This window comes from Macaca fascicularis, chromosome 7 (genome assembly GCF_037993035.2).
Source record: "Macaca fascicularis isolate 582-1 chromosome 7, T2T-MFA8v1.1".
Lineage (NCBI taxonomy): Eukaryota > Metazoa > Chordata > Mammalia > Primates > Cercopithecidae > Macaca > Macaca fascicularis.
In genome coordinates, this window is record NC_088381.1 from 21,888,510 (window position 1) to 21,914,722 (window position 26,213).

Here is a 26,213-nt window from a genome sequence, read left to right on the forward strand (position 1 = left end):
AGTTTAGCTGCCTTATATGGTTGTCTTATAAAGTCTGCTGAAAACCAGGGTGGGATATTAGAGGAGAGAGGGACTTGACCAGAAATGAACACTGCTAATCTGCTGTACTAACAGATGAGTCAATAACTGGAATGAGGAATCCTGGAAATGCAGACAAGAGCCAGATTGGGAAGGATGTTGAATACCATGAGGACTTTATCCTGAGCAATTCGGGGGTGGGGGTGGGGAGGGGGTTGGCTAGCAAAGTAGAGGAGGAAAAGAAGCAGGATGAGAAACATGATCACATTTGAGTTTTAAAAAATCACTTGGATTGCAGCTGCAAGGTGGTTTGGTAAGAAGAGTGAGTAGCAGTGACCAGTTAGGAGTTAACTGCAATAGTCCAGACAGCAGATGAGCGCCCAACCATTAGGGAGAGGCAAAGCAGAGGGATGAGGCAAGATTCATTTTGACAAAAGCCTTGTTAAACCTTGGAGAATGGATGTGGAGGATGCCACATAAGGAGAAATCAAAGATGATTCTTTTGTGTTTTAGCTTGATTAAATAGGAATGCCAATAATTAAAAGGAAGGAATGAGAAGGGGTCCACTTTAGCAGGGTGGCTGGCAACTGAACTCCAGATGTGCCAAGTTTGAAGTCATGTGGCAATATCCCATAAGGAGTTCAATACAGAGATACGGACCAGAGAGGAGGTGGGAGGGGCAGCTGTGAGAATGGCTAAGAGAAGGGGGCTGAAAGTAATATTCTATTCAACCTTGGCATTACAGGCTGTGACGGAAGAAGATCTGAGGAAAAGAGAAAGAACTATTATTCCCAGAAAAGCTCTCTTAGATTCCAAGGGGAAGAGTTTCAGGAAAGAAGCAATTATCATTGGTGTAAACAGTGTCAAATACCACAGAGGTGTCAGGTAAGATAACTTAGAGTTAGTCACTGCATTGAGAGGTCTGAGAGTAAACTGAAGGGAAAGCAGTCAGAGGGTAGCAGCAGCAGGTGAGGAGGGAACGCACTTTCAGACATGTGAACAGCCTTTACCTTCACCTCGATGGTGAACGGCGGAACACAGGCATTTTCTGCTCTGCCCACTATCACTTCCTCTAAGGGGTCCCATTCGTTGTAAGAAGAGACAGGGCAGTCCTTGGGCAGAGGTTCAGTGGCCTTGTCGTCAGCTGCAAAGGAGTTCCGGGAGGAAGCCGTAGCTGCCTGGGTGCTCTGGAAAGTTCGCTGCACCCATCCCGTCAAGGTTCGTCCAAGCTTCCAAGAACAAAGAAAACATTATTGTATTGCATTGCTCTATCAGTACTTGCAGAGAGAAGGAAGTGGAGATGGGGTAAAAATCCAGCATAACATTGCCACTTAAACCCCTTTAGAAGAGCGTAAACCAAGATGTTAACAATGTGTAGGTGGGTAGTGGGATTACAGATAATTTTTTAACCCTCTTGTTTATCTACAAATTGTCTTATCTATTAATTGCTGTAACTCTTTAAAACTCCTCAGAAGACCGTGTCCCCAGCGACCATACACCCCCATCTTTATCTCAGAATGCAATTCCTGCACTCAAGCTTTAAGCACCTCTTTTGCAGATGGGTCAATCCTCCTCTCAGAAAACCACAGACAGCTGCTCTAAAACTTCCCGCCAGTCCCAGCTGAGGATGGAACCTCCTTTTCCCTCAAGTATCAAAGGTTACCAATATTAGGCTTTTTATTTTATTTTATTTTATCTTTACAAATGAAAATGTGGAAACATTTGTAAAGGACCGTATCTTTCAGAATAGCCAGCTTCAAATCAAATTTTTTTCATCTTTGACATACACTTCGCATTCTTTGGCACTTCAATTCTAAGAGTGAGCAACTGCCATCTGCTCCATTTTACAGATGGCCCACAGTACCCTAGCCAAGATCAGGATTAGCCCAGGCGTAAATTCAAACAACTAAAAAGGAGATCTAAAAACTTCAAAAGCCTTTAAAAAATGCATGGCCTATAAAATCTAGAGCAGGGAGGGTCCCTCAACCCCTGAGTAAACCTCAACCCCCCAAATCTCTATCCTGCTCTGTTAAAAGCCTTAGGAAGTGGGCAGGAGGGGAACTCGGGTGGAGGCAGAAGCAAGACCGAGAGTGGCAGCTGTTCAGGAACCAGTTGCTGGGGGGAAGCCAGAATGTCGGAGCGATTCCAGTCCTAGGAGCAAGGGTCTGCCGCCAGGGCAGCCGAAGGCGGGGAGCGCAGAAACTCTGCTTACAGGCTGCACTCGCCAGACTCCTCTCCAGACGTGGGACCGCATATTATACTTGGAGTGAATCTGGTCGCTCGCTCCCCGTCCCTGATTCCCACTTTGCTTGTCTCTTCTCCCCATCCATCCACCCCACACGCATTTTCCAGAAATCTCCCCCAACTCGATGCCCACTTAGGCTACTGAACCCCAATAACGCCACCCTTTTACTAAGAGGAGCCTCCGTCATCCCAGCCCCTTGCTCCGAGCGGGAAGCTTGGTGCAGCGCACCAAGGTCCGGTAGAGGACCGTGGGCCAGCAGGCCGCAGACGCGGAGACAGCAAGTGGACCCCAAGGGGTGGAGCCGCAACGCAAGTTCCCCCCGACCCGGGGACGCCGCCCAGCTCCTGGAGCCTGCAAAGGCTCTTGAAGCTGAGCTTCCCAGGGATACCAGAAGGGACACTCTCGTGCAATTCTGGCTGGGGAAAGCGAGGGAAGGCGGCGGCTCTGTGGAGGGAGCGAGCGGGTGCTCCACGCCACCCTCAAGACCGAGTGAGTCACGCGGCCGCCAGACGAGGCCGGTGGCGCACGCACCCGAGACCCGATGTAGTGCACCGCCTCGGCGCCGCGGCTCCCGCCGCGCAGACACCGCACCCGCAGCATCGCCCCGACCCGGCTGGTCCACGCACGGAATGTTCCTGGCCTGGGCCGCGTCGGTCCAAGCCTCCCCGAGAGCGCGCCCGGAGCGTGATGGGCGGGTGCGCTGGGCCCGCGGCCTTTTGTAGCCGCGCTCCGCCCCGGCCGCCCCCCGCGGCCCCATTGGCTGCCGGGAACAGGTGGTGGGGCCAGCAGAGCGCCCCGAATTAGGAACTGTTGGGAGGCGCCGTGGCCGCTAGCTCGAGCCTCCGACGCTTGCCCTTTTTTAGCCAGCGGGGCCACTGACGGCTTCTGTTGCACGCCCGGACCTGGACCCCGACCCGAGCGCCGCAAGAAGGCCCGCTGGAGTCTCGCGCACCTGGGCAGGACGCGACTTCCGACGACGTGACAATGGTCTATGCATATATTAAGTGAATATTTGAGAATTTAAATATGCAAAGCGTGAGTATAGTGTTACATACGAGCACGGACCCAGTCACCTCATTTTTCGGTAAACGAAACCACCTAAAAATTAGGTGGTTTCTTAGTGCAACATCGGGTGTGAGACTGCAGAAAACTAAGTCTGGAAGTTGGGCCATTTGCTCCCCGGGGAGGTAGTGCTTTCCTTCCACTACCCCGTCGGGTGTTATTTGGAACACCTGGCATTTCACATGGTTTTTGGCCATGTGCCCCTGGCTTGAGAAACTCCGATATGAAAATCGACAAGTGTGGGTCACAAATAAGGGAGGACGGCAGTTTCGTTCCTTCCATTTCATGTTTTAAATTTTTTGTTTTAACTTGATTAGGATTGTTTTTTAGAAAAGTATTTTCCCTCACTGTGCAGTCTTAATTGCTGTGGATTTGTGCAAAGCTAGAGAACTCAGGTTAACATTTATCTCCTAGTAGGAAAGGAGGCAAGAGATTTGAGTATTTCATTTTTGTACTTGCAGAGTTGTAACTATTCATTTTTGATGAGCTATCTTTTTAATTTTGGTATCTCAAGCTTGTTTTCCAGAGTTCATGGATGGAAAGCAACAGACAAGCAGATGGCATGGTAGAAAGAGCCTCCGAGAGGGAATCAGGATAACTGAGTTCCAGTCTTGACTCAGCTATAGACTACTGTGTGTCTTCTTGAATTGCAGTCTTCTTATCTGCAAAGTGAGAATAGAATTTACTGTCCCTAGCACATGGGGGGTTGCTGAGGGGCCAAAATGAGAAACTATACATGCAGAACTTGATGCGTGGCATTAGAGCCGTATGAGGCCGGGTGCAGTGGCTCACGCTTGTAATCCCAGCAATTTGGAAGGCCAAGGCGGGCGGAACGCCTGAGGTCAGGAGTTTGAGACTATCCTGGCCAACATGATGGAACCCTGTCTCTGCTAAAAATACAAAAAAAAAAAAAAAAAAAAAAAAAAAAAAAATTAGCCGGGCGTGGTGGCGGGCGCCTGTAGTCCCAGCTACTTGGGAGGCTGAGTCAGGAGAATGGCGTGAACCTGGGAGGCGGAGCTTGCAGGGAGCCGAGATCGCCCCACTGCACTCCAACCGCCTGGGCGACAGAGCTAGACTCCGTCTCAAAAAAAAAAAAAAAAAAAAAATTAGCCGAGCATGGTGGTGGGTGCCTGTAATTCCAGCTACTGAGCTGAGATGGAGCCACTACACTCCAGCCTGGGTGACAGAGCAAGACTCCATCTGGGTGGGGGGAAGCTATATGAGGTAATGTGTTACTACTCTAGCAATAAGGAGGCCCCCAAATGCCATAATATGGTGAAAGGAGTAAGTCTAAGTTCATAACTTAATTCTGCCACTAATTTGCTGTGTGACCTGGAACCAGATCCCTTTATCTTTCCAATCAAGGCTTCATACTTCTAGTGAGGTTTTAAGAAATCTCTAACATTTCTCAAAATTTTAAAAGTACTTTCTCCCAACAATAAAATGCAGCCACCTCTGAGGTCTGATTCTCTTAGTGTACTGAGGGCAGCCAGATATGTGCTTCCCCTCAAAAGAACTGAAGAGTACAGTAAGTACACATAACAAGGCCTTGAGATTACCATTTCTGCTTGAGATTGGAGGACATCCTCTTGCCACCCATTAAAAGCACTATTTTAATTTTGCAGATGTAAGAATTGGGGGTGCCTGGTAATAATGAAGTTACGATGTTGTTAAGTTTTCATAATGAAAAACTCATAGCCAAAGAGTATAACCTTATTTCCTGGGATCCAGCAGAAAGTGTGTGGATAGCGCCACCCAAACCAGTCCTGCTGTTATAAAAGCAAATCAAAGCACTCACTCCTCCTTTTTGCCATGCCTCTCATTTATTTTCATTCTTTGTCCTTTTTCCCCTTTTATACCACACTTTTTTTCATTTACTACAATTATATTTTTTCATTCTCTTTTATGTTCTGTTTTTGAAAAAAATTCTGTAACAACTTCTAGAATGACCTTATCAATTTAAAGTACAAGCTTTCCATACTAGTTTGTCTAATACTGGGCCAACTCTGCAAAGTATCTATATAGTGATAGTTGGCAACTCTGTGGTCTTTAGTTGCTGTCTTATTCAGAAGAAATGGAATAGACTGTGAAGTCCTGTCTTGCCTTCTCCTATTGGCAGTAGATACCATCAATAACTTTGATTGAACCAATAATTTTAGGATCTTGCTAGTCTCATACCTAGTCATTATGCATATTCAAGTCTAATAGTAGTGCATCTTTGTAGCTTAACTTAAAGGCATAATGTAGGATAGTGTGTGTATAAAGGGGTCTAAAAGGACAAGGAATAGGAAACACACCAGAAGCATGGCAAAAATTCAGCTTTTCAATTCTCCCTCATCACCGTTGCTTTGGGGATATGCCCAACTCTCCCTAGTTCCAACCAAAAAAGCACAGTTTTTGAAATGTGTCTTGAGATTAAAATAAAACAAAAAAAGCCAGTAAAGTCATTGGATTAACAAAATAACAAAAGAGCCCGTTATAAGAATTCACCATTTCTTTATCATGGTTGACTTCAGAATCTGTACATAGGGTGTAAACAAGTACAGAGGAAGGTGCTCCTAGAACTTAAGAATACAGATACTCTGTGAAATTGGTAAGCACACACATATACACACAGATACACTGGATGAGATTAGCTATCTACAGAAGTCACCTATTCTAAAAGACATTTGTACCTATAGTTTAGGGGAAGGATATCTCTCAAAGTAAGTTAGAAACAATAATGTATTACTCAAGTTCAAACAAGGTGACTAAAGTATATATTCTCATGACGGAATGTAAATAAAGCTGCAATTTTTTTAGAAAATATTATTTGGGCTACATCAATAAAATATATTTGGAAGGATACACAGATACTGATAACCTAAGCTGTCCCTGGGGAGGGGACCTGAATGGCTGGGAAACAGGAATGAGAGAGATTTTCCACTGTAAGCCTTATTGTACCTTTGAATTTTGAACATGTGAGTAAATTACCTAATAAACAAAAAACATATTTAAAAGACTGCATCTGCAGAGGTGTGATTATCAACATAGACTTTTAAAAAAGGAAGCCTGAGTGGCCAACCTATCAGAGTCTGTTCATCCAGCTCTACCTAAGGATGGAATCAGAATATTCTGGCCTCTGGAAAGGTTAAACCTATTGAGGACAAGAATAATTCTGTGGGTTTTATGAAATCTCCCTCAAAACTATTCACCTGCTCTAACTTGTGAGCTCACTAAGCTCATCCCTGGGAACCTTGGCATGGGGGAGTTACCCTGCAGGCTGAGCACAAGTAAGTGATCTGATAGCTGGAAAGATGAAGATCTCATTGTAAAATATTAAATCAGTATTCTGCCGGGCGCAGTGGTTCATGCCTGTAATCTCAGCACTCTGGGCAGCTGAGATGGGTGGATCACCTGAGGTCAGAAGTTTGAGACCAGCCTGGCAAACATGGCGAAACCCCGTCTCTACTAAAAATACAAAAATTAGCCAGGTGTGTTGTTACACACCTGTAATCCCAGTTACTTGGGAAGCTGAGGCAGGAGAATTGCTTGAACCCCTCTGAGACCAGCCTGGCAAATATGGCAAAACCCTGTCTCTACTAAAAATACAAAAATTAGCCAGGTGTGTTGGTGCACACCTGTAATCCCAGCTACGCGGGAGGTTGAGGCAGGAGAATTGCTTGAACCCAGGAGGTGGAGGTTGCAGTGAGCCGAGATCATACCACTGCACTCCAGCCTAGGCAACAGGAGAGAAACTCTGTCTCAAAAATATTAGTAGTAGTAATAATAATAATAATAATAATAATAATAATAATAAATATTCTAGCTTATCCCTCAGAGTCTAGTAAGTTCTAGCTCAGTTCTTGCTTCCTAATTATGTTTCCCTTCTTAATGTTCTCTTTTTTCCGCCTACCTAGTCGATTCTGGGTAAACTGATGGAATTTACTTTCTAAATCTAAAATCCTGTGGGACTGGCCTGATCCCACAATAGCCTGTGTTCCACTAGCCCACAGTACCTATCACACTGCCCTAGAATTGCCTGCTTATATGTCTGTCTCTCACTGGGCTGTTGGCTCCTTAAGGACAGGGAGTCTGTTTTATCCACCAGTATATCCCTAGCACAGTGCCTGACACAGCCAGAGTCCTTAATCAATTGTTCACTGCCACTCTGATGGCCCAGCTAGAATAACCTGAGCTCCCTCTTTGGTACTTTGCAGTCTTTGATTTCAAATGAGTTACAAAATGTTGTGAAGACAGCCTCTGCACTGTCCCGTACAAATCATTTTAGGATTTTTACTAGTTTTGAACAGCTGTGTTATTACTGCTCAGCATCTCCCAATGAGGTAGATTCTTTCATTGGAAGACAACTGCAAAACAGTACCTGCAGCTAAATTAAACGCCAGCTTTCTCCAAGTATTTAAAATAATCTCAGCTTAGGTTAGTACTGAAACTGATAGAGCTTTAAGAAAACTGAGGAAGAAACATCTGAAGTCTGCTCCAAGGAATCTTCTTTCTTTTACTTCAGTCTTCAAATACCCTTCTGGAATTTAAAAACAGTAAACACCATTCTCTTTCTTAAGGTTCTGACTAAACTTACAAGCAAAGGCCAACCCATTTGCCAAATTGCTTCATTTTTTTTTTTATTTTTTTTTTATTTAATGTAGCCTCACTCTGTTGCCCAGGCTGGAGTGCAGTGGCATGATCTCAGCTCACTGCAAGCTTCGCCTCCCGGGTTAAAGCGATTTCTGGCTAATTTTTGTATTTTTAGTAGAGATGGGGTTTCACCATATTGGCCAGGCTGGTCTCAAACTCCTGACCTCATGATCTGCCCGCCTCAGCCTCCCAAAGTGCTGGGATTACAGGTGTGAGCCACCATGCCTGGCCGGCTTCAATTAATTTTAAAATCATTTCTACTCTAATAATAATAACTACTACTTACTGAGCACTTACTATGTGCCAGATAAGAGCTTCACATGTTATTTCATTTAGTCATCTATGAGGTATTCTTACAATATTCTTGTTTCAAAGGTGAAGAAACAGAGCCCTACAGGATTAAACAAATTGCCCTAAGTGAAACAGTGGCCAAGTGGCTAATAAAGCCAAAATTCAAATCCAGGCCTCTAAGACTCAAAAGCCTGAGCCTTTAACTTCTAGGACACTTGATTTTCTCAGAGATTCTCAGGGGAATAGCTACTGCATGATGCAGGGTGCATAAATGTAGTCTAGCTACTTCCAGTGTTCAACACTGTCCTGCAAGCTGCATATTGTGTCGCATGCTGCCATCTTGACATTTCAGGATATCTCTGAGTGTTTTTTCTGGGAGTTATGTATTGGATAACTGTCCTTCTTAGGATAATGCTATACCCATAAAGACTGCATGGTAATGAGTCTTTGACATGGTAATGAGTCTCTGAACTTATGTGGGTCAGCTAGAGCTGAATGCTAAAGAGACAGAAAGTCCAGAACTAGTATAAGTCCTCTAAGCAAGCTCAGGTACAGCTTAGATCTCTACTGGGAACTCTACAGAGGCAAGAGAAGGTATTTCAGCATAGGCGTAGCTGTTGCTCCCTGCACTGTAGTCAAAGAAGGGAGAGCAGGAAGGGGAAAGTGCCTTAGAAGGGTCTGTCCCATTGGGATGGTTCTGGAAATACAATGTATGTTCATCCTGACTTAATTACAACCCTCAGACTTTTAGTGGTAGCTAAAATAGCTCCACTCACCCTGCTGAAAAAGTTGTGCCTTACATTTCTCCCTAAACTGACACTTCCCCACCCCTCCTTTGTTTTTTGAGACAGAGTCTCACTGTCACCCTGGTTGAGTGCAGCGGTGCGATCATAGCTCACTGCAGCCTTGACCTGCCAGGCTCAAGCAATCCTCCCACCTCAGCCTCCCAAGTACCAGGGACTACAGATGTGCATCACTGCCTGGCTAATGTTTAAATTTTTTTGCAGAGATGGGGTCGTACTATGTAGACTAGGCTGGTCTCAAACTGCTGGGTTCACATGATCCTCCTGCCTCAGCCTCCCAAAGCAATGAGATTACAGGTGTGAGCCAACCTTTCCCTTTCTTAACCCAACAGCCTCTAGCACTGGTTGTGCTGGTCAGACAGTGCATATCTAGACAGTGCCCAAAAGTGAGGAAGTCATTTTGGCTAATTCCAGAAATGATGCAGAAGTTAGTGAATCTCTATCATTATGTTCCATGGTATCGGTGCCACGAAGATACCACTGTCCATAAACAATCCCTGGTATTGCAGGAAATACTTTTGGGGGCACCTTAGTGGTAAGAAGGCAGCTGTCACTGGAACCTTCTCCCTCATCTCATTCTTGTAGCCTAAATTCCTTTCCCAGTACTTTTTCAAACATCTTCTCCAAGCTGATTCTCTATTTACACTTTTTGTCTAAAGCCTCAAAAAAATGCTATAAGAAACAGATTGACCAACAATTAAAGAATGGTTAAGGAAATTATTACACATTCAGCATTTGGCAAAATGCTTGGCTCTTAAATGAATAAATACATTTTTCTTAATATTTCTTAAGTGAATGAATAAATTTAGGATTTATAATAAATAAATTTCATCGTAAGATGAACATGCACTACTAAAAATAATGCTTAAAGAGAGTTTTTCTTTTAATAAGCTAGGATGTGGAGGATGTGTAATTTTAAAATATGTCAGGTTGACGTATTTGAGTTGAAAATATTAGAGAAAATTTAGTCTTAGAAAAAGCAAGTTGATCTGTCTCTCTGTATATAGTAAGCAATAAAGATTTCTCTGGGAGGGGTACCCTCTCCATACTAGGGCGAGAAAACAGCTCTTATCACCAGAGACTTGGAATTGCAGTTGACAATGGACCTAAATAAACATACCTAATGAAGTAACTCCTATCTTTCACCAGTTTTATACCCCACCATATATCTCCTAGTGACTCCTCTAGAAAACTGACTGTCCCTAGCCAGATTTTCTTTGTCCTATCATTTCTACTCATATTTATTGTTCCTTGTCTAAAAAAGTATAAAAGCATCTTGCTTTGACTACTTCTTCACACTTCACTCTCCTGTGGAGATCCTTTTGTACATGTAAAACTAATAAAATTTGTATGCTTTTGTCTTGGTAATCTGCCTGGTCTCAATTTGGCCTCTACATCCAGCTAAAAAGCCCACTAAGAGCTAAAAGTGGGGTTGGAGGTGGTCTCTGGCTTCCTCACAATATTAACTGAAGAATAACCAAATATGAAATTGTACATACAGTATTCTCTCAACCATGTTGAATATATGTATGCACATAAAATTCTGGAAAGAAATTTACCAAAATTTAAATAGTGACAATCTTTGCATGGAGATGTAATGGGTAACTTTTATATTCTTCTTTCTGCTTTTCTGCAATTTGTATACCTTTCTCTACGAGATATTACTACATTTATAATCAGAAAAAAACCCTAATGGCTATTTTTTTTTTAGAAGCAAAGGGCCCTGTGTCTGCTTAGAAACAATTCTTGTTGTCACAAGATATTTTCCCTTGCAGCTCTGCCCTAAGAAAACTGTAGATACTGCTCTGGGAGAAAACCTCCCACAGCCACCTGGCTCCTCTCATGTCCATACACGCTGTGATCTGGCAGGACAGGGAGATTAGCGTGGGAAGACACTTCTGCCTATCTCACTGTTGTGCACTTTGCCCGGTTCTCAGTCTGTGCTTGCTATTTCACTCTTGTCTGTCTTGCTTGTTGCTGGTAGGGAGTTTTCCAGAATTATCATTCCCAGCAAAAGGCACTTCTCTAGCTGGGCCCTGGGAATTGGAGAAGGAACATTCGCCAGTTTTCTGCACCCCTCTCGAATATTCTTACTTGTCTTGGGCAGCATCCCAGGAGGAAGCACTCATCTCCTCCGCCCATGGTCATTTAAGTGACAAAATGTCCTCCATAGTCATGTTGTCCCTGCTAAAGAAAGGTCTGTTCAAATAGAACTATTCAGAATTTGCAGCTTAGAATCAAAGTAGGGTCGAATATTGAACTTTTGCTTAGGAACTCTAAATTACTGTTTACCATGGTATTCAGAATGTAAAAGCAAAACTAAATACCAAGACCATATAAGACTACATATTGCAAAAGCTAAACTAGAAACATTCAGCTATAAGATGGAATGACCTGTGAGGCGTGAGTTTTTTATGAAGGCTTGATTTAGTAATAACAGACTATGACAGCCAACACACTGCCTTTTCTGGAAAGTTATGTTGTTAATGTGACAGCAATTAAATCATCTCAGGGGACAGATTTCAGACATTCCCAAGAGAATGCATCTACAACTTGAGACACTTGTACTTTTCTGGCACAACACTGTAGCAACCAAATTTCTGACTCTGCAGCCAGTTTATCACTGGGAAAATCCAGTAATTCCCAGATATTTACAAACAGCCAATGAAGATAAATGTTTACTAGCATAGGACTAATTCCTCACTGACTCTGGTTAGATCAAACAGTACTACCATTTCATGGTATTCCTAGTTTTTATGTCCAAAATAACATCTCCAGGAAGAGTGAAGCAACTTCTTCCTGTATACCACAGCACACCTTGTTAATACTTCTTTTAGAGCACCTATACAGGCTGTAACAGCTTGTTTATATATCTCTCTCTTTCACCAGACCTCTGGAGAGCAAGGGCTACAGGTCCTGTACCTAGCACAGTGATTGTCACTTAATAAATGTTTGTGGAATCAATTGCCTAGTCAAAGTTTTATTTTTTCCCTTGGAATTTGTACCTCACTTTAAAACAATATTTACATTGTTTGAGAGAGACATATTTACAGAATTTTAAAACTAAGAGGGACTTTATTTTGTAGTTGGGATAACCATGGTCCAAGAAGGCTAAATGATTCATCAAAATTCACCAAACTCTGCTGAGATAAATTCTCAGTGCAATTTTTTCAAGAGTTAAATGAACTTTTAGAAAACAGAGTCTGATTTTACACTCTGGGAATTCAAATCTGAAAACCTTAAACTTCTGAGTCTAGCAAAATGGTGCTATAGGCCTCAAGAAGGGCTTTAAGTGTGAATATGATATTAATTTTTTAAAATTAAAGACAGAATCTTGCTGTGTTGCTCAGGCTGCTCTTGAACTCCTGGGCTCCAGTGCTCCTCCTGCCTCAGTCGGCCCCCCAAAGTGCTGAGATTACAGGCGTGAGGCACTATGCCAGACTGATTAAGTGTGCATACTGTAAGTAGGTGTTTTGCACAAGTTGGCCTTCTAAACTTGTGGAAGTCTATCTGTACTTTAATATGTTAAAATAATTTTCATGAGTTTGTGGGAAATTTTGTTTTCTATCTGTTTTTGGATTTACAGAAAAGTTACAAAGATAGTACAGAGTTCCTGTACACGCATCGCCCTGTTTTGGTTTACCCTGTTATTGTCTTCCACAGCTATGATACATTTGCCAAAACTAAGCTACCAACACTATAAATCATTATTAACTAAACTCCAGACTTTACTTGGATCTTCCCAGTTTTTCCACTAACATTCTTTTTCTGTTCCAATATCCAATCCAGGATACCACACTGTATTTAGTGGTAATGTCTTCTGTGATTACCTCTGCTCTGTGACAGTATCTTAGTCTTTCTTTGGTTTTTCAGGACCTTGACAGTTTTGAGGAATACTAATCAGGTATTTTGTAGTCTATCCTTTGAACTGGGTTTATGTTTTTCTCATGATCGGACTAGCATTATGGAGTTTTGGAAAGAATACTGCAGAGATGAAGTGCCCTGTTCATCACATCATGTGAGGTAGTATGTAATATTCTCATATCACTGATGGTATTAACCCTGTCATTTGCTTAAGGTGGTGTCTGCCAGGTTTTTCCTCTGTAAAGTTGGTGTTTTTTTCCTTTTCATACTTTGTTCTTTGGAATTGAGTCACTAAGACCAACAGCCCTGGAAAGGAAGAGGCGTTTATATACATATATTGCTTGGAATTCTTCTGCAAGGAAGATTTATCTCTTTTCCTCTCCTTATGGAAAATTTAGTTTGATAAGTAATAATTTTCTTAGTTGGGGAAGTTAAAGTTATAATTGTGTAAGACAGTAATGCTTGGCAGATATAAAATAGTTGGAATATGAGTTTAAAAGATAAAACTCTCCTTAGGGGATATCATCATGGCCAAGACATTTCATATCAATAAACTTTCCAGATAACTGAAGCTTTTTCCTTTAACACTAAAAGTTTTTAAATATATAAACTTCTCGGGGCTGGGTGCGGTGGCTCACACTTGTAATCCCAGCTCTCTGGGAGGCCGAGACGGGCAGATCATGAGCTCAGGAGATCAAGACCATCCTGGCTAATACAGTGAAAACCCATCTCTACTAAAAATACAAAAAATCAGCCAGGTGTGGTGGTGGGTGCCTGTAGTCCCAGTTACTTGGGAGGCTGAGGCAGGAGAACGGCGTGAACCTGGGAGGCGTAGCTTGCAGTGAGCGGAGATCGCACCACTGCACTCCAGCCTAGGTGACAAAGCGAGACTGTCTCAAAAAATATATATATATGTATGTATATATATTTTTTGGTAGTATATATACTTCTCCCATTTGTATGGCTGCCTTTCTAACATGAATTAAATACTTTTTATCTTCTTGAACAGAATAACCTGAACACAATTTAACCTTTTTGCAAACATTAGTCTTTATACTGAAATTCACAGCAGTGATAACAGTTGAACCTGATGACCTCTAAGGTTTCTTCCAATCCAAATTTCTATGGTTTGATAACTATCCAACAAAATTAATGAAGCTATGCCCCAAATAATCAAAGACTTCTTGTTTGTGTGGGGTTTTTTGTTTTGTTTTGTTTTTTAGACAAGGTCTGGCGCTGTTGCCCAGGCTGGAGTGTAGTGGCACAATCTTGGTTCACTGCAAGCTCTACCTCCCAGGCTAAAGTGATCCTCCCACCTCAGCCACCTGCATAGCTGGGACAACAGGTGCATGCCATCATGCCCAGGTAATTTGTGTATTTTTTGTAGAGATGGGTTTTCGCCATGTTGCTCAGACTGACTTCTTAACTTAAGGTTTTTATCTTGGGATAGGGGTACAGAAAGTCTCAGCCTCACTTCTGGACTAGAAAGAAGCAATAGGTATTCTTATGAAGGCATCCAGGGATGCATATAGGAATCACTTGGGGAGCTTGTTAAAAGGCAAATTCTGATTCAGGCCTAAGATTCTGCATTTCTTTTTTTCTTTTTTCTTTTCTTTCTTTTTTTTTTTTTTTTTTTTTTGAGATGGAGTATTGCCCTGTCGCCCAGGCTGTAGTGCAGTGGCGCAATCTCAGGTCGCTGCAAGCTCCACCTCCCAGGTTCATGCCATTCTCCTGCCTCAGCCTCCCAAGTAGCTGGGACTACAGGTGCCCGCCACCAAGCCCGGCTAATTTTTGTTTTTTTTTTTTGAGAGAAAGTCTCGCACTGTTGCCCAGGATGGAGTACAGTGGCGCAATCTCAGCTCAGTGCAACCTCCACCTCCTGGGTTCAGGCAATTCTTGTGCCCCAGCATCCCGAGTAGCTGGGACTACAGGTGCACGCCCATCTAATTTTTGTATTTTTAGTGGAGACTGGGTTTTGCCATGTTGGCCAGGCTGGTCTCAAACTCCTGGGCTCAAGCGATCCACCTGCACAGCCTCCCAAAGTGCTGGGATGACAGTCGTGAGCCCCCATGCCCGGCCCAGACTCTGCATTTCTCACAACCTCCCACATGATACCCATGCTGCCAGTCCACAGGTCATACGCTGAGCAAGGACTCAGGGAATCCCACACACCAAATGTTGGGGTCTGGCTGTTGACAGGGCCAGTGAGTTCCTAAGGCAGTTGGAGCTTTTCTGTCATGCTGCAAAATATTTTAGACATGGATTGTTTGTTAAGTATGGTCGAATGTTACAAAAAGCAGCAGCTAGGTGACAAAAATTAAAAACATATTCCTCTAATAGAAACCAAAGAAAGGAATGAAAATTCTTTTCCTTAAGAGAATAACCTGGCCGGGCGCGGTGGCTCACGCCTGTAATCCCAGCACTTTGGGAGGCCGAGGCGGGCGGATCACAAGGTCAGGAGATCGAGACCACGGTGAAACCCCGTCTCTACTAAAAATACAAAAAATTAGCCGGGCGCGGTGGCGGGCGCCTGTAGTCCCAGCTACTCAGGAGGCTGAGGCAGGAGAATGGCGTAAACCCGGGAGGCGGAGCTTGCAGTGAGCCGAGATCGCGCCACTGCACTCCAGCCTGGGCGACAGAGCGAGACTCCGTCTCAAAAAAAAAAAAAAAAAAAGAGAATAACCTTTGATGCTATGGTTCCTTTGATTCGGTGAAAGGAGGTATCCAGATCACATCAAAATGACAATAAGCTAGTATTATCATCAGTTGTGTGGAGAGAAGGGCCACTTCTAGAACGTGAGGCTTCTTACCCTAAAATTGCACTTGAGGATTTTAGGAGGGCATCAATGCACATTTTATAACATTGTTTCTGCCACTATTTTCTCACAAGCAGAAGTCTGTCCTTTAGGATTTAAGCCACAGCAGCCAAACCCTTAGCTCTTTCAAATTAAGCTGCTATGATACATAGAATCTAGTTATTTAAATATAAAATGAAGTATATGATTCCTGAGTGAAATATAGTGCCTTTATTGGGGCAACTAATAAAGGGTTTTCAACTTTGAGAAGTCTTTCACATCACTGTATGGATGTCCACACAGCCTGTCTGAGACAGTTCCAGTCAGAAGTGCAGTGCTCAGGGCAGTGCACCATGCATGCAGATGTGGAGGTCGGAATTGACCTGCAGATCACTGCTTGATCATTAACTACTTGGATAACCTTGAGCAAGTCACTTAATCTCTCCATGCCCACTTATACAACCTAGTTAATCTCAACGTTTTGTTCAAGTCCTAGTTTCACACCATTCTATTCTAATACCTTAGAAAGGTATTTTGTATACGTTTCAAAACAACGCTAGGCTGGGCACGGTGGCTCACGCCTGTAATCCCAGCTACTCTAGAGGCTGAGGCAGGAGAATTACTTGAACCTGGGAGGCGGAGGTTGCATTGAGTCGAGATCATGCCATTGCACTCCAACCTGGGTGACAGAGCGAGACTCTGTCTCAAAAAACAACAAAAACAATGCTCATCTCTTCTTATAATGCCATGAAGAGAGCTGATTCTGCCAACTTCGTGCCTAACCGTTGAGCAAGTAGCAGCTTGAATGTTATCTTAAACCAAGTAATCAGCAGAAGAAAAATATCTGAGATTTTGACCTCATTTCTTGAATAGATTTGTGTTTATAAGCTAGCCAGTGGTTTAGTTAACACTGTGCAGAATTGTTGCCCCAGACAATCACTAAAGATCAAAGTTTGTGGCATGAATTATACCACTTGGTAAGATTCTGCATTTCTCATAACTGAGTAACAAATTCATATTAGAGTTGGTGTTAGTAAAAAATGATTGTGGCTTCATTGATTGAACTGTAGAAGGTAAAGAGAAAAGCTGCCAATTGCTGCCTAAAAAATTTTCAAGTTCTTCTGCTAAAGAAAAAAAAAAACATGACAAATAAAAGGATAGAAAAGATTTTAGGTTGGGAAATGTGTACCTCAGACAGTGGCAGGCCCTATGGCAGATTAAAACACAGTACAGCATCATAATAAAGAGTGTGGGCTCTGGAACCAAACTACCCAGCTTTAAAGCCTGACCCTACAATTTAAGCTGTATGACCTTGTGTAAGTAACTTAACCCTTCTGTACCTCAGCTTTCTCAAATATAATAAGGATAATAACAGTATGTAACTCAAAGAGTTGTTATAATGATTAAATGAATTAATACATGTAAAGCACTTAACCACTTACATGTTAGCTACTGTTATTATTAGGAACTAAAATGTGCAGAAGGGGAAGTAGTCAGGACAGGAAGGCAAACTTAGTGACAGTAAGGAAGAAAAAGATGCTGAGAGCAAGCTTAGAAATGAGGAAGAAAGTACTTTCCATATCTGGTTCCCACAGTGAGCATTCTCTTCATGACTACAACACTCTTGTAGAAAACCTTCTGCGTGTGTGTGTGTGTGTGTGTGTGTGTGTGTAGTGTTTCAAAATGATTTCATACATATCATCTCATTTGATTACCAGTAAGCTAAAAAGTCTCTTATGTAACCTAGCAAATTACTTCTGGCTCTCACAGAACATGGGGTAGGTAAACACAGGATGAATCCTGAGAGCACCAAAGCACAGCACAGAAGAGCGCCCACCACAAGCCATTCATTCCTAGATGGATTCTGAGAAGTAGGATGCTGGGGTTTTTTAATGTATCACTAGGGATGTAATGTGGGGCTACATCTTTGTTTCCCAAGATGACCTCACCACACATTTCCCAAAAGCATTATATTTGATCATCTTCATATCTTCACATTCACCAAATATACTTCATGTTCCTTGGCAGTAAGCATATTTTGCACGCCCTGCCTAGCTTTTACTATGTGTCAGATCCACTTCGAAGTAGCCACTCTGTTGAGCCCTGCAAGATGCTTGTATTGCTGTTTTCTTGTTTTTCAAATACAACTTGAAAATGTCAAATACAATTAGGGGATCAGTAGAAAACAGCTATATGGTGATGACATAGAACAATCTCTAGCCAAGGACTGGGAAATATGTCTCAGAGAGGTCACTGGCTTACTACTATTAATTAAAATAATAATTAACATTGACCACTTAATATGTGCCTGGCAGTAGGCAAGTGCATTACATGAATTTAGTTATCATGATATTGTAGTATACCTAGCGTATAGCAAATGGTAGGAGCTCAAGAAATATTTGTTGGATAAATGAACCTATGAGGTAGGCATTAGTTTTATCTCCATTTTAAAAATGATTGAAATTAGGTGTAAAATTTTAAAACCTTGTGTAAGGTCACATAACTATTAATTAGTGGGTGTGGTTTGCAAAGCCAGATTTGGTTATAGCATAGCACAGTGTAGTGGTTGAGAGTGGAAACTTTGGAGCCAGCCAGGCCACTTAGTTTTGAATCCTAGCTCTGCCACTTACTAGCTGTGTGAACTTGGGAAAGTTACTTAACATTTTGCACCTCAGTTCTCTCAACTATAAATTAAAAAAAAATAGTTCCAACCTCTCAAGGTTATTGGGAGGATTAAATGAGATCATACATGTAAACATAACTGTACCTGGTACTCTATCTGTGTAGCTATTATTGTTTAGTGGAGCTTTACATTACATGCCAATAGAGCTTTTACCCTTCAAAAGAAATTTCCATAAATGATCTCATAACATCCTGATAAGATAGGTGATAATAATTACAATGAACATCATACAGGTTGAGTATCCCTTATCTGAAATACTTGGGACCAGAAGTGTTTTGGACTTCGGATTTTTTTGCATTTTGGAATATTTGCATTATACTTACTGATTCAATATCCGAATTCAGAAATCCAAAATCTGAAATGCTGTAATGAGCATTGCCTTTGAGCATCATGTCAGGACTCAAAAAGCTTTTGATGCTGAGCATTTTGAATTTTGGATTTCTGGATTAGGAATGCTCAACCTGTAGTATGTCACTTAATCTCACAATAATCTATTTCATAGATTTTAACAACCAGGCTCAGAAAGGTTAAATGAATTGCTCAAGACCATACAGCAAGCCAGTAGCAATTCCAGCCCCTGCTGGAAGAAGGTAAAATGAAAGATCAAAGATGACTAACACATAGCATCAACTCTTATACTTAGGAGGGAGTAGAGCAGGGGTCCCCAACCCTTGGGCCACATACCGGTACCAGTCCACAGCCTGTTAGGAACCAGGCCACATAGCAGGAGGTGAGCGGAGCTGAGCGAGCATTACCACCTGAGCTCCACCTCCTGTCAGATCAGCTGCATTAGATCATCATAGGAGTGCGAACCTTATTGTATACTGTGAACTGGCATGCAGAGGATCTAGGTTGTGTGTTCCTTATGAGAATTTAATGCCTAACTGATGACCTGAGGTGGAACAGTTTCATCCCGAAATATCCCCCTGCCACACCCCATCTGTGGAAAAACTGTCTTCCATGAAATTGGTCCCTGGTGCCAAAAAGGCTGGGGACTGCTGAAGTAGAGGAAAGACAGATAGGAAAACAACTAACTCAAGGCAGAATTAAGCCAAGTGCTAAAAAGATGGGAAGGTTACATGTTGAGGAAAACCAGAAGAACTGTTGAATTCTGTCTGGGGGCAGTGTGTTTGCCAAGACTTCATTCCAAATTGCATCAGGCAGGTCAGGCACTATTTCATGGTTCTGAAACATACTGAGTTCACTCAAAGTCAGAAAAGTTTGCAGGTCTAGAAAGAAGTGGGACAAAGAGAATTCTGAAAAATGCCTAGGCATTCATGGCTACTCCCACACATTTTTGGGTGTGGGAGGGAAACAGTGACCTTCATTTCAATGGACAAATGAAACATTCAGTACCAAGGATGGTGTGAATAATGTAATTATTCTAAACAAAGTTCCCTATCTGCTCCGTTTGAGAGGATTCAGAACACGTATCTTCATCCTTTTGTCTTCGGTTTTGCTATTTTGGAAACCAGTGGATCAATTCTTTTGGAGTCAGCCCTCCCATTCCAAGGCTAAAAGGTCATGAGACCTCTCTCTCCCCTCTCTCTCAGGGCTTGCATTGTTTTGGCAAGATCTTGTCAATCAGTGAGATATAACGGTGCAGCAAAGAGATATTTCTGTCTCCTCTTTTTTATTTTAGTACCTTAGAAAGAAGAAATCAGAGACTTCATCTCATTTTTTGGATGGGGTGTAGCAAAGCACTAGAGGAAACTAATGAAATGGATACCTGTGAATTAATATGAATAAACCATTTGCAGACAGTTTCTATCCTATCTGTGGCTGGCCTTGTTTCTGGGTCAGTTCCCAAGAACAGGTCATATTTAATGTTAGGTCAACTACTAGACAAGTCTGAGTGTTCTAAAGATCTAAGAGTTATTATAGCAGACGAAAATTCTCAGCTCTAATATACCTTAGGTATAAAACCCAAACCAACTTTTTTTTTATTTTAGATTTTTCAAGCTCATTCTCCTACATTCAAATAAAAACTAAGTGAATTTCTAGTATTTGAGGAAACAGACAGACTTAACTATTAAACACCTAGCGTTTTGCTCAATGCTGGGATGGGGAGCAAAAATTTTAAAAGATTAGAAAAAAGAGGTACAAATTCCCAAAGCACTTAAAGATCTCACTGGAAAAATAATACAAAGTCACTTTAAACAATTATCTAGCAATACAAACAGAATGCAAGTAGATGCATAAATGTATGGACAGTGCTACAGGACCTCAGATTAAGACAAGAGCAGTTTGAACCAAAGATGTGAAATAAATCTTCCTGGAGGGAAGTTCAGTTTGCATTAAGGCTTTATAAATGAATGACCTGGAGTAAAGGGTTTACTTGGAGGAGAGAATACCATTAACTCTGCCCTGTCCGCCATTGTACTGTAGTGCTCTGGATGTCATTCCCTCCCATTTCCTGCACATTTCCTGGTACAGAATGAATAAATAAATGGCATTCAAGGCTTTCCATGACTAAGTCCTATTTTGCCAATCCAGCCTTGCTGCTACTCATTAATTCATTCAACATATCTTGATTTTACACTTAAATCCTTTAGGTACTGTGGTAAGTACAGAGCACCTGGAGAAGAACAAGACTCATTTTCTGTCCTTAAAGGGTTTAGAAAGATAAGGATACCACAACTAAAACATAATATGATAATTGTTCTAAGAGGTACGTGCAGGGTATCAAGGAAACTCAGAGCAAGAATACTTATTTTGGAGGAGGGAAAGAGATCAAGGAAAGTTGATAAACTGTCCTTGAAGTTGCTATGAATAAACCATGGGACAGTATCTTCCTTGTTCCTGGAGCCTAGTCTTCTTTCTGGCTCATTCCCCCAGATCTGATCTTATACAATATTAGGTCAACGCTTAAGACAAGTTTGAATGTTCTAAATTCATTTAGATAAACTAAATTTTCAGATTTAATATAACTCAGACATAATCCTCAAACCAGTCAAAGTATAGGAGATTTTTCTTGGCTGGATTAATATAGTCACAATTTAGGGAGAGATTGGAGGGATGGAGTTTAATTAGGACATTTTTGCAATGATCCAATAAAAGTAATAAAAATTCTTATTGATGGTAAGCATAGAAAAGAGTAGATGAATGTTTAGATAAGCTGGCAGCATACAGTTTCCAAAGGTATGGTATAGTCAATCTTAAAATACAGTATTTGGGCTCGGTGCGGTGGCTTATGCCTATAATCCCAGCACTTTGGGAGGCTGAGGTGGGCGGATCACGAAGTCAGGAAATTGAGACCATCCTGACCAATGTGGAGAAACCCTGTCTCTACTAAAAATACAAAAATTAGCCATGCATGGCGGTGGGTGCCTGTAATCCCAGCTACTTGGGAGGCTAAGGCAGGAGAATCACTTGAACCCAGCAGGCAGAGTTTGCAGTAAGCAGAGATCACGCCACTGCACTCCAGCCTGGGCAGCAGGGCGAGACTCTGTCTCATTAAAAAAAAAAAAAAAAAAAAGGCCGGGCGCGGTGGCTCAAGCCTGTAATCCCAGCACTTTGGGAGGCCGAGGCGGGCGGATCACAAGGTCAGGAGATCGAGACCACAGTGAAACCCCGTCTCTACTAAAAATACAAAAAATTAGCCGGGCGCGGTGGCGGGCGCCTGTAGTCCCAGCTACTCAGGAGGCTGAGGCAGGAGAATGGTCTAAACCCGGGAGGCGGAGCTTGCAGTGAGCCGAGATCGCGCCACTGCACTCCAGCCTGGGCAACAGCGTGAGACTCCGTCTCAAAAAAAAAAAAAAAAAAAAAAAGCCAAAAGTATAACAGTGTGGTAAAGATAATACTGACTTTCTGTTATTTTCTTAAACACAAAAAGCATATTCCAATCTCAGGGCATTGGCACAGGCTTTTCCCTCTCCCCTCTCCCCTTCTAATTCTTCTGCCTGGTTTCTACTTACCCTTCAGGTCTCAGCTGGAATGTCACTTCCTCAGAGGCCTTCTCTCCTTTCCTGTTGTGAAATAAGAAATATATATATGGTCTCTGCCTCTAGTCCCTGGCCTAGAGCTCCCAACACCCTTGTAATTTCCTAAGTTACAGGGGTGCTAGGAGAATCTTTGGTTCTAATGTTTGGTCTTTGCTCTCGTTCCTGACACGGAGCTCCTAAATCCCGTGGACTTTCCTGTCCACGGAAAAGCAGCAGTCTTTTGTTCTACCAAGGCAATTCTTGCCTGGCTCCTAGATGAGGGTTGGTCACTGGAAAGACCAACCATGATTATAAACTTGGAGCTTTCAGCCCCTACCTCCATTCTCCAGCGAGGGGACAGAGGCTGGAAATTTAGTTAATGATCGATCATGCCTACATGATGAAGGCCCCATAAAAATCCCTTAACTATGGGGTTCAGAGAGTTTCCAGGTTGGCAAACACACATCCATGTGCCTGGAATGTGGTACATACCAACTCCATGGGGACAGAAGCTCCTGTACTCAGGACCCTTCCAGATCTCACCCTTTGTATCCCCTGGCTGTTCATCTGTATCCTTTATTACATCCTTTATTAATAAGCCAGTAAATGCAAGTAATGTGTTTTCCTGAATTCCATGAGCCATCCTAGTAAATTAATAGAACCTAAGAAGGGAGTCATGGGAAGCCCAATTTACAGCCTGTCCCTGGTTAGAAGCACAGGTCACAACCTGGAACTTGTGATTGGCATCTGAAGTGGGGGGTAGTCTTGAGGGACTGGGCCCTGAACCTGTGGAGTCTGATGCTATCTCCAGGTAGATAGTCTCGGCACTGAATTGATTCAGAGGACACTAGGTGGTATCTGTGGGAAAATCTGCTTGATATGTGGGGAACCCCCCAACCAACACCTGGTGTCAGAAGTGCTGTGTTGAGTGGCTGAGTGGTATATGAAAGTAGGAAAAACAATTATCCTTAATACCTGTTTAAAGTAGCCCTTTTCTGTTTATTTCTTTCAAGGCAATTTTCATCACCTTTAATTATCAGATTTATTCACTTGTTTACTTCTTTAATGTTTGACTTCCCAGTAAACTCTAAGCTTCATGAAGGCAAGGATTACAGTGTTTTTATTGTTGTTGTTTGCCACCAAATACTCAGCCTCTGGTATAGTAACTAGCAAGAAGTAGATGTTCAATAAATATTTGTTTTAATAAATATATATTATGTTTGTAAGCTGAAAAGTATGAATCAGTATCATAGGGAAAAACTACCTTAAAATTAACTTCTAAAAAAATGATCAATCAAGCAATTTCGTGAAAATGTGCAAGAACAGACTTTCAGAATGATGTTCTATGAACCATAGTCTGCAGGTCATTTGAAATCCAGCAAATATTTTCATCCTCCTTCTTCGGATTCTATAACTTATTCTATATCTAGAATTACTCTAAAGACTAATTCTAACCTGGATACAACATAAAGGGTAAAGATGGAAGATTCTAAAGAATAATTTTAACAATGTCCTATTTAGGGGGATTTTCATTATATACTTTAAGAACCTAGGTTTGGCATATTAGGTATCTGTGGAAATAAATCACTTACTACATCTACATGAGCCTGTTGAGATGAAAGTATTTGAAAATCATGCTTTTTCAAGGGTGGCTAAACAAATCTCTATTTATCTATTACAACTCATAATCATTGCTAATGTTCAAATATATTAGGGTTGAACATACCACAAAAATGGAAATGCAGGAAAGATTAACATTATTTAAGCTGCAGATGATTCATGCTACTGGTTTAACCATTTTCTTTAGATTTTTTTCATGTACAGGAATATATTTATATATATATAAAAATAATATGCTGAAGGGACAAAAATCATGTATGATCATTATCCTCAAGAAGAAACAGGTTCCAATTATTTCTTTTGAATTATAGACTTAAAGCTAATTAAGAATTTTTATAGTTAATTAAAAATTACATTGTAACCTTGAAAGCAGCAAAGGACATAAAGAGAAACTATTTGTTACATGCATCTTTGGGAAAATCTCACAAAAGATTTTGTTTGGCAAAGCTATTTGAAACAATTTAAAGCTAGAAATGTTTCTAGGCTATAGCAAGATGAATTCCATCGGTTTGGATTTTGACCTACCACTAAATTTTGGATTTAGGAAGGGTCTCATTTTTATACTTAACACAGAAATTAAATTTTAACTTAGAAACTGAGTTTTACATGGCTTGAGGCATGTGAAAATTATGTGAGAATAAGTCAGTTACTGCTGTGATCTCAATGTTTGTGTCCTCCACAAAATTCATTTGTTGAAATTTTAACCCTTGAGATGATGGTAGTAGGAGTCAGGGCCTTTTGGGAGGTGATTAGGTCATGAGAGTGGAGCCCTCATGAATGGGATTAGTGTGCTTATAAAACAAACATGAGAGAGCTAGCTAGTCCCTTCCACCATGTGCGGGTAGTGAGCTATCTCTAAACCAGACAGTGGGCCCTTACCAGACATGGAATCTGCCAGTGCCTTGTCTTTGACTTCCCAGCCTCCAGAACTGTAAGAAATAAATTGCTGTTATTTATAAGCTACCTGGTTTGTGGTATTTTGTTACAGCAACCTGAACAGACTAAGCCAGTTAATATATAGAGACAACAGATGGCTTCACACATCTAGATGAGGATCCTGGGAAAATCGAGTTGGAAACTACAGTTGAGAACACCAATGTCCTAACAATCCTGTAGCCTTCAGGCTTAGTTGGTTCTGGACTCCCTCTAGTGGTTCAGTTCTGGTGATTTAATAGATTTAATTCTTCAATTCATAGAATTACCAAATTTCTGGTCAGATTAAAAACCACTAAGCAAAAGACCCACACAAGTCCCATTAGAATGGTTTACCACAAGGAGGCCAGGTGCAGTGGCTCATGCCTGTACTCCCAGCACTTTGGGAGGCCGCGGCAGGTGGATCACTTTAGGCCTGGAGTTTGAGACCAGCCTGGCCAACAGGGTGAAACCCCATCTCTACTAAAAATCCAAAAATTAGCCGGGTGTGGTGGTAGGCACCTGTAATTTCAGCTACTCGGGAGCCTGAGGCAGGAGAATTGCTTGAATCTGGGAGGCAGATGTTGTAGTGAGCTGAGATCCCGCCATTGCACTCCAGACTGGGTGACAGAGCAAGACTGTCTAAAAAATAAATAAAATTTTAAAAATAAAAAGAATGGTTTATCATAAGGAGATTATGTCACTGAATGGCAGTGATAAATATGGATGAAATCATAGTGTTGCAAATGGTTATACCTAAAGGGACAGAATGGATTTTACTGGTTGATTGGGAAAGACATTTACAGTTTTGCTTAGAATGAGTGGGTAAGAGCTGAAGGCCCAGTAACAGAATTCCTTGTTGCTTTTGTTTGCGACCTAGGGTAAAGACTGCATCTTTTAGGGAAAGAGTGAAGTGAAAGAATGTTTCCTGTGCATATGGATTATATAAGGTCAGAGGGTTCTTGTTTGACCTTGTATAAAATCAGCCTCTTAGACCAACCCAAAGCAACATGTAGTTTCCTCCTTATCATATTCCTAATAGCATAGTTTGTGACTCTGTTTTAAACCAATTCAGAAAACTTTAAGGCCGATTTAACTTTACTGGCTCCCTATGTTGGCTTTGGTTATTCCACTCCATTAAACCTTTACTTCTTGGCCATTTCTGCACTGTAAATATAAGTAAATCTACTAACTCCTTTACATGAGATCTCTTTACATATTTAAGACAGTTATCATGTCCTCAGTAAGTCTTCTTTCCCTCTCCCAGATCCTCAAAACTTCTTGGAACTATTCAGGAACTCCATGAGGTACAGGCTTCTGTACAAGATATATGTAAAATAACTTGATAGGCATGTTATTCAC

The 26,213-nt window shown here is 41.7% G+C and overlaps 1 protein-coding gene across 6 annotated transcripts in view; it reads right to left on the reverse strand.

The window, feature by feature from the left end:
• Positions 1-26,213, reverse strand: part of GATM (glycine amidinotransferase) — a 43,016-nt gene that overhangs the window by 15,176 nt on the left and 1,627 nt on the right. For 4 of the 6 annotated variants that reach the window (XM_065547880.1, XM_065547881.1, XM_065547879.1 and 1 more), the window contains exons 2-4: positions 24,819-24,868; positions 22,314-22,364; positions 1,029-1,247 (exon numbers count right to left, since the gene is read on the reverse strand). Coding sequence is in view for 1 of the 6 variants with exons in the window: in XM_045395392.2 (XP_045251327.1) it covers positions 1,029-1,247; positions 2,795-2,863 (288 nt within the window). In the remaining 5 variants the exon portion in view is untranslated. Of the gene's footprint in view, positions 1-1,028; positions 1,248-2,794; positions 2,953-22,313; positions 22,365-24,818; positions 24,869-25,373; positions 25,494-26,213 lie in introns of those variants that run through there. The other 2 variants (XM_065547878.1, XM_045395392.2) reach the window with 2 other exon arrangements.